General features: G+C 53.2%; 1 protein-coding gene across 1 annotated transcript in view; it reads left to right on the plus strand.

Moving 5' to 3' along the window:
* The first annotated feature begins 1867 nt into the window (after positions 1–1867).
* Positions 1868–18461, plus strand: part of LOC144735641 (uncharacterized) — a 32556-nt gene continuing 15962 nt past the window's right edge. Inside the window, exons 1-7 of the mRNA XM_078618091.1 lie at positions 1868–2006; positions 8749–8840; positions 11401–11493; positions 12166–12365; positions 12618–12649; positions 13156–13240; positions 13975–14627. Of these exons, the coding sequence (XP_078474217.1) occupies positions 1877–2006; positions 8749–8840; positions 11401–11493; positions 12166–12365; positions 12618–12649; positions 13156–13240; positions 13975–14627 (1285 nt within the window). The 5' untranslated portion in view covers positions 1868–1876. The remainder of the gene's footprint in view (positions 2007–8748; positions 8841–11400; positions 11494–12165; positions 12366–12617; positions 12650–13155; positions 13241–13974; positions 14628–18461) is intronic.

Raw genomic sequence — 18461 nt, forward strand, 5'->3', positions numbered from 1 at the left:
TGTGTCGTCTAGCCTAGAGGCACTTGTGTTGCGCCCGAAACGTCGTGATTTAGTTTATTTTATACTCTACGTGACTTTACGGAAATAACCAAAGGGTATGGATTCCTGCAGTCACGAAAGCTTCAAATCAAGACTGCCCATAGACTCACCAATGCCCAATAGACTCAACACCGCCCAAAGACTCAACACTGCACCACAGACTCAACATTGCCCATAGACTCAACACTGCCCATATACTCAACACTGCCCATAGACTCAACACTGCCCATAGAATCAACACTGCCCATAGACTAAACACTGCCCATAGACTCAACACTGCCCATATAATCAACACTGCCCATAGACTCAACACTGCACCATAGACTAAACACTGCACCATTGACTCAACACTGCACCATAGACTCAACACTGCCCATAGACTCAACACTGCACCATAGACTCAACACTGCCCATAGACTCAACATTGCACCATAGACTCAACACTGCCCATAGTCTCAACACTGCCCATAGACTCAACACTGCACCATAGACTCAACACTGCCCATAGACTCAACACTGCACCATAGACTCAACACTGCACCATTGACTCAACACTGCCCATAGACTCAACACTGCACCATTGACTCAACACTGCCCATAAACTCAACACTGCCCATAGACTCAACACTGCCCATAGACTAAACACTGCCCATAGATTCAACACCGCCCATAGACTCAACATTGCCCATAGACTCAACACTGCCCATAGAATCAACACTGCCCATAGAATCAACACTGCACCATTGACTCAACACTGCACCATTGACTCAACACTGCCAATAAGAACAATATACCGTAACTTTATTTGTATATTTCTTCAAAGTGATTTGTTTACTTTTCCTCTACTTCGCACCTCCTTTCGTGGGTTTATTTTGTTGTTGCTGTTGCATCATCGTTTTGTTTGCTTCGATCCGTCGTAACGTCCTGCCCACGTGCGCCCCTTCCTGGAAGAATCCGTCAACGTAAAGAGCTTCTCAGCTCATCGGATTCCTTCGAGTTCCCCCCCACCACCCCCCCACCTCCCCCCCACCACCTCCCCCCCACCACCTCCCCCCCCCCACCTCCTCCCCCCCACATCCCCCCACCTTCTCCTCCCCACCTCATCACCCCAACCTCCCCCCACCTCCTCCCCCCACCTCCCCCCCACACCCCCCCCCCACCTCCGCCTCCCCACCACCTTCCCCCCACCACCTCCCCCCCACCACCTCCCCCCCACCTTCTCCCCCACCACCTCCCCCCCACCTCCTCCTCCCCACCTCATCACCCCACCTCCTCTCCCCAACCTCCCCCCAACAACCTCCCCCCCACCACCTCCCCCCCCACCACCTCCCCCCACCACCTCCCCCCCCCCCCCACCATCTCCCCCCCCCCCACCTCCCCCCCCCCCACCTCCCCCCCACCTCCCCCCACCACCTCCCCCCACCACCTCCCCCCCCCCCACCATCTCCCCCCCCACCTCCCCCCACCACCTCCCCCCCACCTCCCCCCCCCACCTCCCCCTACCACCTCCCCCCCACCTCCCCCCCCCACCTCCCCCTCCCCCCCCCATCTCCCCCCCCCACCTCCCCCTTCCCACCTCCTCCCCCCCTCCACATCCCCTCCCCCCACCTCCCCCCATACACAAACAACCGCGATCGATTCCACAGCAGCAACAACATCACCACCACCAAAGCGGAATCGATTCCACCCTCACCCCCTACCCCTCCACAGCCGGAATCGAATCCCTCTCCGCGCGTACACGCATCGCAAACCGAATCGGAATCGAGTCGGGAGCTGTTGGGGGGGGGGGGTCGTTGGAGAAAGGGGGGGGGAGAGAAAGGGGGGGGGGGAGAGAAAGATGGCGGCCGTGGCCGACGTTCCGGCCTTTGCCGTCGTCTGCTCCTTCCTGCGCCGCTACTCGTCGGCCCTCGACCTCCCCGCGCTCTCCTTCCCGCAGCTCGAGGAGGCGCTGCTCGAACGCGGCGCCGGTGAGTGGCGAGCGAGCGAGCGAGAGGCGCGGCGCCATCGAGAGCGAGCGAGCGCCTGGGCAGACAGCCCCGACGTCAGCTACTCGCGCCCGCCATTGATTAGTGAGGCGGTTTGAGGTGGTGGTTGGTGGTGGTGGTGGTTGTGGTTGGTGGTGGGTTTAGTGGGTGGTTGTTGCTGCTGTTGTTGGTGGTGGTGTATGGTGCTGGTCACCCAACCCTTGTACCACGACGGCCTTCGGAGGCGATCTCTGCCATTGATTAGTGAGGCGGTTTGAGGTGGTGGTGGTTGTGGTTGGTGGTGGTGGGTTTGATGGGTGATTGTTGTTGTTGTTGGTGGTGTTTGATGCTGGTCAACCACCCACCCCTTATACCGCGACGGCCTTCGGAGGCGCTCTCTGTCATTGATTAGTGAGGCGGTTTGAGATGTTGGTGGTGGTGGTTGGTGGTGGTTTTAGTGGTTGGTTGTTGTTGCTGTTGTTGTTGTTGTTTTGTTGTTGTTTTGGTGGTGGTGGTGGCGGCGGCGTGGATCTTTCTCTTTGTTTACGGAACGGGGAGCGGTGGCGCAGCGGTTAGCGCGCTGCGCTCAGGATCCGACTGCTGCCATCGCCACCACCACCACCGCAGTGGCGATGATCCGAGTCGGCCCTGGGCCTCCCCTAGGTCGACTCAGCCTCACAAAATGAGTACCTCGGTGCGGTGTGTAATGAACATCGCCACTGGGGAGACAGAGGCGGCCGGTCGTGGTGTTGTTCCACCCTCCCGCCCCGTGTGCCACAGTGCCGGCCTTCGTAGGTGCTACTCGCTAACAGCACTTGCCCCCAACAGTCTTGTCACAGGCTATACGGGGGATCTTTGTCTTTGGAGTTTATGGAGGAGGCCCCTGAGGGACGCTGCTGCTGCTGCTGCTGGGCATTTGGAGGCAGTCGCCCTCCAGCAACAACGGAGGGCAGAGGAGCGACGCTCACAACAACGAGAGCCGGGCGAATAAAATGCAGCGAGTTGGCACAGCGGGAGGGACAGCTGGTGCATCTGCCGGTCGTCCCGTCAACCCCATGGCACCACCTGGGTCTGCCCCGTGACCTGCACCTAGCCTGGCACAGTCAGCTCATGGCACCACCTGGGTCTGTCCCGTGACCTCCTCCTGCACCTAGCCTGGCACAGCAGTCAACCCATGGCACCACCTGGGTCTGTCCCGTGACCTCCTCCTGCACCTAGCCTGGCACAGCAGTCAACCCATGGCACCACCTGGGTCTGTCCCGTGACCTCCTCCTGCACCTAGCCTGGCACAGCAGTCAACCCATGGCACCACCTGGGTCTGTCCCGTGACCTCCTCCTGCACCTAGCCTGGCACAGCAGTCAACCCATGGCACCACCTGGGTCTGTCCCGTGACCTCCTCCTGCACTTAGCCTGGCACAGCAGTCAACCCATGGCACTACCACCTGGGTCTGTCCCGTGACCTCCTCCTGCACCTAACCTGGCACAGCAGTCAACCCATGGCACCACCTGGGTCTGTCCCGTGACCCTCCTGCACCTAACCTGGCACAAGCACCGTGGTGACGTAATCTCCACTTAGTAGCGAATGGCGTCTGTTGTTGTTGGTAGTGGGGTAGGTTTGGGGGACAGGGAGGGGGGTGCCATGGGGAACGAGGATGGAGCGGCGAGGGGCGAGCCCATGTACAAAGATTAAGATCCCCCCTATAGCCTTGACAGACTGTTGGGGCAAGTGCTGTTAGCGAGCAGCACCTGTGAAGGCCGGCACGGCACACGAGGCGGCTGGGTGGCCAGCACCACGCGCGGCCGCTTTTGTCTCCCCAGTGGCGATGTTTACTACACACCGCACCAGGTACTCATTTGAGGCTGGGTCGACCTCGGGGAGGCCCAGGACCGGTTCGGATGATTGTCACTAGTGTTGGCTGTGAGCGGGAATCGAACTTGGGTCGTCGGGTTTGAAAAGCAGCGTCGTGCTATCCGCTACACCACCACTCCCCTACAGCTCTAGGGAAAGCCCTCGTTGTGGCCAGGAGATGTTGACTACCTCGCGAGGTATACAGGAGATCATGGGTTGGATCCCGACCCTGACGCCTACTGTATATTTGGAGTTTGCGTGTCTCTCTCTCATAATCACCACGGTAGCTAGGAGATGTTAACTACCTCGCCCGGTATACAGGAGGTCGTGGGTTCGATCCGACCCTGACGCCTGCTGCTGTATATTTGAAGTTTGCGTGTCTCTGTCTCATCATCACCACGGTAGCTCGGAGATGTTAACTACCTCGCCTGGTATACAGGAGGTTGTGGGTTCGATCCCGACCCTGACGCCTGCTGCTGTATATTTGGAGTTTGCGTGTCTCTCTCATCATCACCACGGTAGCTCAGAGATGTTAACTACCTCGCCTGGTATACAGGAGGTTGTGGGTTCGATCCCGACCCTGACGCCTGCTGCTGTATATTTGGAGTTTGTGTGTCTCTCTCATCACCACGGTAGCTCGGAGATGTTGACTACCTCGCCTGGTGTACAGGAGGCCGTGGATTCAATCCCGAACCTGACGCCTGCTGGAAATTTGGAGTTTGCGTGTCTCTCTCTCCCACCGTGGTCGCGTGGATTTTTATCCAGGTCCTCCGGTTTTTTCCCTCCACGTTTAGTATCAAACGTGCGTTCAAGTGTATTCGGCCGCTATACATTTCCACGTGATGAAAGGCCACTTTGTTGAGCCATCGTGCGTGATAGCCAGTGTCGCTTCTGATGAAAAAGATCTACGTAACTCAGTGGGCCTTACCTGGTAAAATAAAAAAAATTGTAAAAAAAAAAATAAGTCTTAAACTCCCGAGGGGTATTACATTTTACTTTTCCGCTCTGGTCCACAACCATGATGTCGCGTGAGATGTGCTGCCTTCCCACACTTTGCCCCACCCGCACGCATGCCCACTACGCGATAACAATAGCAGGCACCTTCTTGGTTCTTTCGGTAAAGTCACGTAGAAGGGAAGTAATAAAATCATAAAAATAAAACATAATAAATTATAATAAATTATTATGTTTTATTTTTATTATTTTATTACTTCCCTTCTACGTGACTTTACCGAAAGAACCAAGAAGATGGATCCCTGCAGTCACGAAAGCTTTAAATCGGAATAGTAGGCACGTCGACGTAGGACATGGAGCAATGAAATACGTTACATATGCAGCCGCCTGGGTTGATTTGTTACATGTGCTTGTGCCAGGCTAGGTGCACTGTGACGCTGCCGCATGAAGGGCTGGCGAGAGGAGGTCATGGGACAGACCCAGGTGCCATGGGGTTGACCAACTGAGATGGCTGGCAGATGCACCATCTGTGCTCTCCACTGTGCCACCTCGCTCCATTTTAGCCGCCCGGCGCTCCGCTCATTGTTGTGAGCTTCGCTCCACCTCCCTTGGTTGTTGCTGGAGGACGACCGCCTCCAACTCTCCAGTAGTCTCTAAGTGCACCTAGCCTGGCACTGCCTGGCCGCGTCCATCACGAGTCCGATCTGAATACCCAGGCAGGTGCTTCGTTTTGGTGAGGCTGATGATTAGGCCCCATCTTAGTGCCATGCTCAAGGTTCAGCAACAGAGTCTCCAACTCTTCGGATTGAGAAGCAATGAGCAGATCATCATAGTAATAGGTTTTTACCCTTTCAACTGGTACAAAAACGTGACACCTTTATACAAGGCATCATGTTTGCAATAACCACTACACAAGCAGTCAAAATGCAAACAAAAAGAAACAACTCTGATGATGATAATGATATGCACTGTCCTTGAAGTTGATTGGTCCACATCCCAGACAGTTTTTCCTAGAGCCTAGTCTCCATTGGTGTTGGACCAGGTGACGCCAAAAGGCGTACAACTCAAAGACAGCGCACTATCAGAGTATTGAGAGCTCGGGGTAGGCATTTACACTATGAGACCTCCTTTACCAGTGGCAAAATATAGTAATAGTATAAATGTGTCAGTTTTTGGACCAGTTGAAAGGGTAAAAACCTATTACTATATTTTGCCACTGGTAAAGGAGGTCTCATTGTGTAAATAAACAGATCATCATACGTAAGCTGGTTAACCTACATGGCTGTCTTCCCCGTCTTGCTGTCTGCCTCATCTCCCTGTCTCTCTCGCTGTCTGTGTATTCCTCCCTTGATGTCTCCCTGTCTCCCTTGCTGTCTGTGTATTCCTCCCTTAATGTCTCCCTGTCTCCCTCACTGTCTGTGTATTCCTCCCTTAATGTCTCCCTGTCTCCCTCACTGTCTGTGTATTCCTCCCTTAATGTCTCCCTGTCTCCCTCACTGTCTGTGTATTCCTCCCTTAATGTCTCCCTGTCTCCCTCGCTGTCTGTGTATTCCTCCCTTAATGTCTCCCTGTCTCCCTCACTGTCTGTGTATTCCTCCCTTGATGTCTCCCTGTCTCCCTCACTGTCTGTGTATTCCTCCCTTAATGTCTCCCTGTCTCCCTCACTGTCTGTGTATTCCTCCCTTAATGTCTCCCTGTCTCCCTCGCTGTCTGTGTATTCCTCCCTTAATGTCTCCCTGTCTCCCTCACTGTCTGTGTATTCCTCCCTTGATGTCTCCCTGTCTCCCTCACTGTCTGTGTATTCCTCCCTTGATGTCTCCCTGTCTCCCTCACTGTCTGTGTATTCCTCCCTTAATGTCTCCCTGTCTCCCTCACTGTCTGTGTATTCCTCCCTTGATGTCTCCCTGTCTCCTTCACTGTCTGTGTATTCCTCCCTTGATGTCTCCCTGTCTCCCTCACTGTCTGTGTATTCCTCCCTTAATGTCTCCCTGTCTCCCTCACTGTCTGTGTATTCCTCCCTTAATGTCTCCCTGTCTCCCTCGCTGTCTGTGTATTCCTCCCTTGATGTCTCCCTGTCTCCCTCACTGTCTGTGTATTCCTCCCTTGATGTCTCCCTGTCTCCCTCACTGTCTGTGTATTCCTCCCTTGATGTCTCCCTGTCTCCCTCACTGTGTATTCCTCCCTTGATGTCTCCCTGTCTCCCTCACTGTCTGTGTATTCCTCCCTTGATGTCTCCCTGTCTCCCTCACTGTCTGTGTATTCCTCCCTTGATGTCTCCCTGTCTCCCTCACTGTCTGTGTATTCCTCCCTTGATGTCTCCCTGTCTCCCTCACTGTGTATTCCTCCCTTGATGTCTCCCTGTCTCCCTCGCTGTCTGTGTATTCCTCCCTTAATGTCTCCCTGTCTCCCTCACTGTCTGTGTATTCCTCCCTTGATGTCTCCCTGTCTCCCTCACTGTCTGTGTATTCCTCCCTTGATGTCTCCCTGTCTCCCTCACTGTGTATTCCTCCCTTGATGTCTCCCTGTCTCCCTCGCTGTCTGTGTATTCCTCCCTTGATGTCTCCCTGTCTCCCTCGCTGTCTGTGTATTCCTCCCTTGATGTCTCCCTGTCTCCCTCGCTGTCTGTGTATTCCTCCCTTAATGTCTCCCTGTCTCCCTCGCTGTCTGTGTATTCCTCCCTTAATGTCTCCCTGTCTCCCTCACTGTGTATTCCTCCCTTGATGTCTCCCTGTCTCCCTCGCTGTCTGTGTATTCCTCCCTTGATGTCTCCCTGTCTCCCTCGCTGTCTGTGTATTCCTCCCTTGATGTCTCCCTGTCTCCCTCGCTGTCTGTGTATTCCTCCCTTAATGTCTCCCTGTCTCCCTCGCTGTCTGTGTATTCCTCCCTTAATGTCTCCCTGTCTCCCTCACTGTGTATTCCTCCCTTGATGTCTCCCTGTCTCCCTCGCTGTCTGTGTATTCCTTCCTTGATGTCTCCCTGTCTCCCTCGCTGTCTGTGTATTCCTCCCTTGATGTCTCCCTGTCTCCCTCGCTGTCTGTGTATTCCTCCCTTAATGTCTCCCTGTCTCCCTCAGTGTCTGTGTATTCCTCCCTTAATGTCTCCCTGTCTCCCTCGCTGTCTGTGTATTCCTCCCTTGATGTCTCCCTGTCTCCCTCACTGTCTGTGTATTCCTCCCTTGATGTCTCCCTGTCTCCCTCGCTGTCTGTGTATTCCTCCCTTAATGTCTCCCTGTCTCCCTCACTGTGTATTCCTCCCTTAATGTCTCCCTGTCTCCCTCACTGTCTGTGTATTCCTCCCTTGATGTCTCCCTGTCTCCCTCGCTGTCTGTGTATTCCTCCCTTGATGTCTCCCTGTCTCCCTCACTGTCTGTGTATTCCTCCCTTGATGTCTCCCTGTCTCCCTCGCTGTATGTGTATTCCTCCCTTAATGTCTCCCTGTCTCCCTCACTGTCTGTGTATTCCTCCCTTGATGTCTCCCTGTCTCCCTCGCTGTCTGTGTATTCCTCCCTTAATGTCTCTCTGTCTCCCTCACTGTCTGTGTATTCCTCCCTTGATGTCTCCCTGTCTCCCTCGCTGTCTGTGTATTCCTCCCTTGATGTCTCCCTGTCTCCCTCACTGTCTGTGTATTCCTCCCTTGATGTCTCCCTGTCTCCCTCGCTGTCTGTGTATTCCTCCCTTAATGTCTCCCTGTCTCCCTCGCTGTCTGTGTATTCCTCCCTTGATGTCTCCCTGTCTCCCTCGCTGTCTGTGTATTCCTCCCTTGATGTCTCCCTGTCACGCTGTCTGTGTATTCCTCCCTTGATGTCTCCCTGTCTCCCTTGCTGTCTGTGTATTCCTCCCTTGATGTCTCCCTGTCTCCCTCGCTGTCTGTGTATTCCTCCCTTGATGTCTCCCTGTCTCCCTGTCTCCCTCGCTGTCTCTCCCCCTCCGCCCGCCGCACAGTCCCCCAGGTGCTGGTGGAGCTGCATGTGAAGCTGCTACGGAAGTTGGGCCGCACCGTGAGCTACGAACGATGGGAGAAGCACCTCGTCCGCGTGAGTGAACCCACAGACACCGTCCATCCCCTATAGATGAGTCCCATATACAACAGCGACACTCCCCATCCCCTATAGAGGAGTCCCATATACAACAGCGACCCCCCCCATCCCCTATAGATGAGTCCCATATACAACAGCGACACTCCCCATCCCCTATAGATGAGTCCCATATACAACAGTGACACTCCCCGTCCCCTATAGATGAGTCCCATATACAACAGTGACACTCCCCGTCCCCTATAGATGAGTCCCATATACAACAGCGACACCCCCCATCCCCTATAGATGAGTCCCATATACAACAGCGACACTCCCCATCCCCTATAGATGAGTCCCATATACAACAGCGACACCCCCCATCCCCTATAGATGAGTCCCATATACAACAGCGACACCCCCCATCCCCTATAGATGAGTCTCATATACAACAGCGACACTCCCCATCCCCTATAGATGAGTCCCATATACAACAGCGACACCCCCCATCCCCTATAGATGAGTCCCATATACAACAGCGACACTCCCCATCCCCTATAGATGAGTCCCATATACAACAGCGACACTCCCCATCCCCTATAGATGAGTCCCATATACAACAGCGACACTCCCCACCCCCTATAGATGAGTCCCATATACAACAGCGACACTTCCCATCCCCTATAGATGAGTCCCATATACAACAGCGACACTCCCCACCCCCTATAGATGAGTCCCATATACAACAGCGACACTCCCCACCCCCTATAGATGAGTCCCATATACAACAGTGACACTCCCCACCCCCTATAGATGAGTCCCATATACAACAGTGACACTCCCCATCCCCTATAGATGAGTCCCATATACAACAGCGACACTCCCCACCCCCTATAGATGAGTCCCATATACAACAGCGACACTCCCCATCCCCTATAGATGACTCCCATATACAACAGCGACACTCCCCATCCCCTATAGATGACTCCCATATACAACAGCGACACTCCCCATCCCCTATAGATGAGTCCCATATACAACAGCGACACCCCCCATCCCCTATAGATGAGTCCCATATACAACAGCGACACTCCCCATCCCCCATAGATGAGTCCCATATACAACAGCGACACCCCCCATCCCCTATAGATGAGTCCCATATACAACAGGACACTCCCCATCCCCTATAGATGAGTCCCATATACAACAGCGACACTCCCCATCCCCTATAGATGAGTCCCATATACAACAGTGACACTCCCCATCCCCTATAGATGACTCCCATATACAACAGCGACACTCCCCACCCCCTATAGATGACTCCCATATACAACAGCGACACTCCCCACCCCCTATAGATGACTCCCATATACAACAGTGACACTCCCCATCCCCTATAGATGACTCCCATATACAACAGTGACACTCCCCATCCCCTATAGATGAGTCCCATATACAACAGCGACACTCCCCATCCCCTATAGATGAGTCCCATATACAACAGCGACACTCCCCACCCCCTATAGATGAGTCCCATATACAACAGCGACACTCCCCATCCCCTATAGATGAGTCCCATATACAACAGCGACACTCCCCACCCCCTATAGATGAGTCCCATATACAACAGCGACACTCCCCACCCCCTATAGATGAGTCCCATATACAACAGCGACACTCCCCACCCCCTATAGATGACTCCCATATACAACAGCGACACTCCCCACCCCCTATAGATGAGTCCCATATACAACAGCGACACTCCCCATCCCCTATAGATGAGTCCCATATACAACAGCGACACTCCCCATCCCCTATAGATGAGTCCCATATACAACAGCGACACTCCCCACCCCCTATAGATGAGTCCCATATACAACAGCGACACTCCCCATCCCCTATAGATGACTCCCATATACAACAGCGACACTCCCCATCCCCTATAGATGACTCCCATATACAACAGCGACACTCCCCACCCCCTATAGATGAGTCCCATATACAACAGCGACACTCCCCATCCCCTATAGATGAGTCCCATATACAACAGCGACACTCCCCACCCCCTATAGATGAGTCCCATATACAACAGCGACACCCCCCATCCCCTATAGATGAGTCCCATATACAACAACGACACTCCCCACCCCCTATAGATGAGTCCCATATACAACAGTGACACTCCCCATCCCCTATAGATGAGTCCCATATACAACAGCGACACTCTCATCCCCTATAGATGAGTCCCATATACAACAGCGGCACTCCCCATCCCCTATAGATGAGTCCCATATACAACAGCGACACCCCCCATCCCCTATAGATGAGTCCCATATACAACAGCGAGACTCCCCATCCCCTACAGATGAGTCCCATATACAACAGCGACACCCCCCATCCCCTATAGATGAGTCCCATATACAACAGCGAGACTCCCCATCCCCTATAGATGAGTCCCATATACAACAGTGACACTCCCCATCCCCTATAGATGAGTCTCATATACAACAGCGAGACTCCCCGCCTCACTATAGAGGACCAAACAAATCTCCACAGACGCTTCTTTTTTTGATCGTTACAGATTTGCCAAGATCACAACCTGACGTGGGCCTGGGAGCTGGAAACTCTGGGCTACCCCAAGCTCAACCCCAGCTACAAGCTCGTCATCCTCAAGGTGCCCGGATCCACTCCTCATCTGTCTTCCCATCACGTTGATCGCCCCGCTCACTCGCTCGCTCGCCCATTGGCGAGATGTTGACTACCACGCCTGGCGTGCAGGAGGTCGTGGGTTCCATCCCGAGCCTGACGCCTGCTGCTGTGTTTTCAGAGTTTTCTTTTCTCTCTCCCCGCGGTCGCGTGGATTTCACATCTCGCCACCGTGGTTGCCCACACAGCAGTGATTATCGCCCCTTGCCGGCAGACTAACGCACAGAGACAGCTGCCACCGGGGGAGCCCCTCGGCTAGGCCACACACATCAGCGATCATTGCCCCCTACCGGCAGACTAACGCACAGAGACAGCTGCCACTGGGGAGCCCCTAGGCTAGGCCTTACACAGCAGCGATCATCGCCCCCTCCCCCATACCAACAAACTAATGCACAGAGACAGCTGCCACTGGGGAGCTCCTAGGCTAGGCCTCACACAGCAGCTATCATCGCCCCCTGCCGACAGACTCAGGGCCCCAGGTCACTGCTTGCAAAATGAGACTCCTCTCCTGGTCCCCTTAATTTCTCACCAGGTCATACGGGATCATCCTGACGCTTGAGCTCACTCACTCACTCGCCACTCACCACTCCTCCTCTCCCCCCCCCCCCCCCCCGCTTGCCGCCCACCTCGTCCGAGGCAGCACCTGTGCGAGAGCCAGTTTGACGACAACGTCAAGTTCAAGAACGTGGTGAACGAGGAGGATGAGGACGCGATGAGGCTGCAGCCCATCGGGCGCGACCGCGACGGCCTCGCCTACTGGCTGCAGCTCGACGACGACTTCAACGTGCGCCTCTACACGGAGGAGCAGGATGACGAGGCCTCCTGGAGACTCGTCTCCCGGTGAGTGGGTGGGTTGGCGGGTGGGTGGGTGAGTGAGTGGGTGGGTGAGTGGGTGGGTGGGTGAGTGGGTGGGCGACGACTTCAACGTGCGCCTCTACACGGAGGAGCAGGATGACGAGGCCTCCTGGAGACTTGTCTCCCGGTGAGTGGGTGGGTTGGCGGGTGGGTGGGTGAGTGAGTGGGTGGGTGAGTGGGTGGGTGGGTGAGTGGGTGGGCGACGACTTCAACGTGCGCCTCTACATGGAGGAGCAGGATGACGAGGCCTCCTGAAGACTTGTCTCCCGGTGAGTGGGTGGGTTGGCGGGTGGGTGGGTGAGTGAGTGGGTGGGTGAGTGGGTGGGTGGGTGAGTGGGTGGGCGACGACTTCAACGTGCGCCTCTACATGGAGGAGCAGGATGACGAGGCCTCTTGGAGACTCGTGGGTGGGTGAGCGGGTGGGTGAGCAGGTCGGTGGGTCAGTGGGTGAGTGCGTGGATCAGTGAGTCAGTGGGTGAGTGGGTGGGTCATTGGGTGAGTGGGTGGGTCAGTGGGTGAGTGGGTGGGTGGGTGGGTCAGTGGGAAGGGTTAGTGGGTGGGTGAGTGGGTGGGCGACGACTTCAAAGTGCGCCTCTACGCGGAGGAGCAGGATGACGAGGCCTCCTGGAGACTCGTCTCCCGGTGAGTGGGTGGGTTGGCGGGTGAGTGGGTGGGTGAGTGGGTGGGTGAGCGGGTGGGTGAGTGGGTGGGTGAGCGGGTGGGTGAGTGGGTGAGTCGGTGGGTGGGTCAGTGAGTGGGTGGGTCAGTGGGTGAGTTCGTGGGTGGGTGGGCGACAACTTCAACGTGCGCCTCTACACGGAGGAGCAGGATGACGAGGCCTCCTGGAGACTCGTCTCCCGGTGAGTGGGTGGGTTGGCGGGTGGGTGAGTGAGTGAGTGGGTGGGTGAGTGGGTGGGTTGGTGGGTGGGTGGGTGGGTGAGTGAGTGGGTGGGTGAGCGGGTGGGTGAGCAGGTCGGTGGGTGAGTGGCTGGGTCAGTGGGTGAGTGGCTGGGTCAGTGAGTGAGTAGGTGGGTCAGTGGGTGAGTCGGTGGGTGGGTCAGTGGGTGGGTGGGTCAGTGGGTGGGTTCGTGGGTGGGTGGGCGACAACTTCAACGTGCGCCTCTACACGGAGGAGCAGGATGACGAGGCCTCTTGGAGACTCGTGGGTGGGTGAGCGGGTGGGTGAGCGGGTGGGTGAGCAGGTCGGTGGGTCAGTGGGTGAGTGCGTGGATCAGTGAGTCAGTGGGTGAGTGGGTGGGTCATTGGGTGAGTGGGTGGGTCAGTGGGTGAGTGGGTGGGTGGGTGGGTCAGTGGGAAGGGTTAGTGGGTGAGTGGGTGGGTGAGTGGATGAGCGACGACTTCAAAGTGCGCCTTTACACGGAGGAGCAGGATGACGAGGCCTCCTGGAGACTCATCTTCCGGTGAGTGAGTGGGTAAATGAGTTGTTGGGTGGGTGAGTGAATAACTCAGCGGGTGAGTAAGTGGATGAGTGAGTGGGTGAGTGAATGGATGAGTGAGTGAGTGAGTGCATGAGCGGGTGAGTGAGCGAACGAATAGGTGAGCGAGGTGAGTCTATCACTCCCACCCCTACCAGGGACCGCGGTCAACTGGCCGAGGTGGTGCAGCTGCTCAAGGCTCAGGTGGAGGTGGACGACAGAGGCTGCGGCGAATCCGGCGACAGCCCCCTCGCCGCGCCCGGCCAGGAGGCCTCGGCATCCTTGTCCGGCTCGGCCGGATCCGGATCGCCGTGCGCCGAGGATCCGGCGAGCGCGGAGACCGCCGACTCAGAGCGGCGGCGGCGGCAGCAATCGCAGACGGACGCAGAGACGCCCGTCACAGATGCGTGTGGACAGAAAGCCGAGGTTGATCGTTCGCACGAGCAACCCTGCTCCCCAGACGACGATCGCCGGGTGAAGGAGCAGCAGCAGCAGGAGGATCAGCAGCAACAGAGGCAAGAGAAGCAAGAGAATCGACAGCAGCAGCAAGAGAATCAAGAGAATCAGCAGCAGCAGCAGCAACAGAAGCAAGAGAATCAGCAGCAGCACGATTCGTCTCAAGAGCAGAGGCAAGGGGCCATCGAGAGGCTTTGCGGAGTCCAGGGGGCCGCTGGCCGGGGGGTTGGAGGTGGCGAGGTGGTGAAGGCCGAGCCAGGGGACGAGCGGCACTGTGGAGAGTCCCCGCAGGAGCCAGCGGCTCTCTCCGGGAAGGCGGAAGAGGGCGCGGCGGCGGCGACGAAGAAGGAATCAGGTTCGAGTTGTGGGGGAGTTGTTCATGTTTTTCGATAGACGTGTACATGCGTGTACGGTTGACGAACTCGGGCCCAAAAGGCCCCAAACGTCTTGACGGCCATTGCCAAACCGCACTTGCATCTCGGGTTGTAATTTATTCGAGTGATCTTCTTGGTTCTTTCGGTAAAGTCACGTAGAAGGGAAATAATAAAATAGTAAAAATAAAACGTAATAAAATACAATTCCCACGACTTTTCGGCCACAACGCAAGCAGCCGTCCTCAGGTGAAGAACAGATCTGTCGGAAAGACAGCGTCTGAATGGGCACCACCAGGCTTGGCAGTGTATATTTAAGCTGGGTTGGAGGGGGGGAAGGGGTGCCTTGACAAAGGAATTTGCATATCAAGCGGAATTTTGCATATTTATGGAAAATGCAGATATGGGATTAGTCACTACTTGTGGAATGCGTAGGAGGTGGGGTGGGGTTTCAAAGTCATATTATGCCCGTGCATTATGCAGTATGCAGGATTAGCAGCATCAAAGCGAGGGAGTAGGGTTAGCAGTAATAGAGGGAAGGAATTTTAATAGTAAGGAGCTGCAGCAGCTTGCGTTGTGGCCGAAACGTCGTGAGAATTATTGTTTTATTTTTATTATTTTATTATTTCCCTTCTACGTGACTTTACCGAAAGAACCAAGAAGATGAATCCCTGCAGTCACGAAAGCTTCAAATCGAAATTTAATATTTTATAATGTTTTATTTTTATTATTTTATTATTTCCCTTCTACGTGACTTTACCGAAAGAACCAAGAAGATGAATCCCTGCAGTCACGGAAGCTTTAAATCGAAATTTATTCGAGTGACTTTGTGTATTTATTCGTTTATTTTGCCAGGTGAGACCTACTGAGCTATGCAGCTTTTTTTCAAAAGTGACCCGGCCACCACAAATGATCGCCTCTCTGAACCAGGTGGCTTTTCATCACGTGGATGCTTACAGCAGCCCAAATGCTGTAAACGTGTGGTGATGTTGATTCTAGATGTACAACAGGCTTCAGGGTCAGGATCTAACCCATGACCTGTATACCAGGCGAGGTAGTTAACAGCCCTTCGAGATAGCTGCATAGAGAACCACAGACTTGCCCAGAGACCCATTCATTCACCCTTTCCCGTTCCGAGACATCTTAAAGTTGCAGGGTGGGTGTCCCGTTCACCGCTGAATCTCGGAACTCGTAAGCGGCTCAGCATTAATTATACTTGGAGAGGTGTGGCGCTGTTGTTTTTAAAGACATTGTTACCGCAGATAACCATATAGCGACAAGATCGCCGCCACTCTACGATAATTCTAGATTTGAAGCTTTCGTGACTGCAAGGATTCATACTCTTAGGTTTTTCCGGTAAAGTCACGTAGGTAAAAAAATATAATAATAAAATAATAATTAATGAAAATAACTAAATTAAATCGCGACGTTTCGGAGGCAACATGGTTTTCTTTTCACTTGATACAGTAAATTTAGCTGTGACGGTCCCACCTGAAGACGGAGACTTGTGTTGCCTCCGAAACGTCGTGATTTAATTGAGTTATTTTCATTGATCATTTCTTTATTATTATTATTAAATATTTTTCACTCTACGATAGCCAGCGCCAAACTGTGCCACACGCCCTGCCGCATGGCCTTGTAGGAGCCTTGGTACCGATTAAGTTATTTTATTTTAGTTTCTCTTCCAGCTCTGTTCCGACGACGTACATCATCCGAATTGGAAAGGCTTAATAGAGATCCACAGACTCGCAGGGAGACCCATTGATTTACAGAGTTGTAATTAAACTGGCTTCACAGGTGTAGCCAGTTAATTACATCAGCCCTCTCGCCAAAGACTACACGAAACAAACTTGACATTTACATTTGGTTCTGCACCCAATTTGGCTAAAATCCATCTCTGAGAATAACAAATAAAATGCGGTTTGACTGTCATGCAACAAACATTACTCTCACGTGGCAGAGCGAGTGGGATTGTGCCGCCCTCTACTGTGTGTGTGGACCAGTGACAATGTGTGGACCAGAGTGTCACTTGCAGAAGAAGGGATCTCAGATGTAGATCTGTGATATCCACTTATGTGGGCCATTTTGTTTGGACCAGAGTGTCACTCGAAGAAGAAGTGGATCTCAGAGGTAGATCTGTGATATCCGCTTCTGTGGGCCATTCTGTCTGGACCAGTGCAACTTGTAGAAGAAGTGGATCTCAGAGGTAACTCTTTGATATCCATTTCCATGGGCCATTCTGTCTGGACCAGAGTGTCACTCGAAGAAAAAGGAATCTCAGTGGTAGATCTGTGATATCCACTTCCGTGGGTTCCATTTTCTAACACAGAGGAGTTTCGTGCAGGTCCTGTGAGATTTCGTGTCACTGGTCCATAAAATGGGGATAACTATTTATTAAAACCTCAGTTCATGACATAACGGGGGAGCAGCAACAACAGTTAATATTTGGTAGCGATGACATTTTTTAAGATTATTATAATTATTATGCTTGTTTACCCAGGGTGGCGGGAATGTAATTTTTGCTACAGCTGTCGTATAACAGAGGGTGATCCGAAAAATAAGAATAGGTTTTACCCTTATTGGCAATATAACAGGAGGTGTTAAAATGTTCACACACCAAATAGATACCTTTTGAAAGGAATCAAGTCTGCATTAATCACGCGTACTTGTGGTGAACATGCAAACAAACATTTTAACACGTAAGCTCTGATAATATATTCATTGACTTTAAAACTGATTGGTCTACATCGGAGACAGCCTTCTTTATGGCCTAGTCTCATCACCAGTGTCACATTAGAGAGCGCCAAAAGGCGACCAGTACAAAGACAATGCACGTATCAAAGCAATTATAGCTCGGGGTGAACAACTATATCATGAGATACCTTTTCACTAGCGGGAAGTACCCGGCGTTGCCCAGTTAAAAAAAAAATTTCAAACCTACTCTTACAAATCTAACAGCAGTGCATACTGTGATGGTATCTGCTATGATTACAGCAGTGCATACCGACTGTGGTGGTACCTGCTATCACTACAGTAGTACATGCTGACTATAGCAGCATTTATCGACACAAAGTACTCACCTGACAGAGTGACGTGGTGAGGCCTAGTCCCGTGCAGAGTCTCCGGCCTCGCCTAGATTGTCCAGCCGGCCGAGGTGGCACCTTGGCAGGCTGGGGCTGGGCTGCTACCCCCCCCCCCCCCAGCCACGATCTCCCCTGCCGCTCTGCAGTAATATCTACGGCCTATAGTGGTAGCATCTAGCGACTGTTTCGTAGTAATAACTGCACGCATCGGGGTGTAGGGGACATCACACTGAAGAATTAACGTCAGCGTTTAGTGTATATTTATAGCATTTTTAACGTGAAAGAAAATGTCCCCCTCACTCCCACCGAAGGCGTACGACTTGGCATGGGCCGTCCCCCCCACTAAAGGCGCGTGAGTTGGTATGGTCGTGCGCCTGTCAGAAATAAATAAAAGTAAAGCGCACAAAAAACGCACTAAATAGCTAATTAAACAAATTTATAGTTGACGGATGTGAAAAAGGAATTTCACTTGCTCACCGCGGGGCTTATGGCTTGGTTTACTAGGTTTGTTTTTTTCATTCGTTCGTACCTGCTGATGATTGCTTGTGTTGCAATCGAAACGTCGTATTCTATTATTTAATTTATTTATTTTCTTCGTGACTTTACCGAAAGAACCAAAAAGTAATTCATGCAGTCACGAAAGCTCCAAATCAAGTTTAAAAAAGATAGTTTATTTCCATGTTCACTACAAGTACTGTGTGTGGTTAATGCATACTTGATTCCTTGCAAAAGGTC

This window comes from Lampetra planeri, chromosome 56 (genome assembly GCF_965212315.1).
Source record: "Lampetra planeri chromosome 56, kcLamPlan1.2.h2, whole genome shotgun sequence".
In the NCBI taxonomy this organism is placed as follows: Eukaryota; Metazoa; Chordata; class Hyperoartia; order Petromyzontiformes; family Petromyzontidae; genus Lampetra; species Lampetra planeri.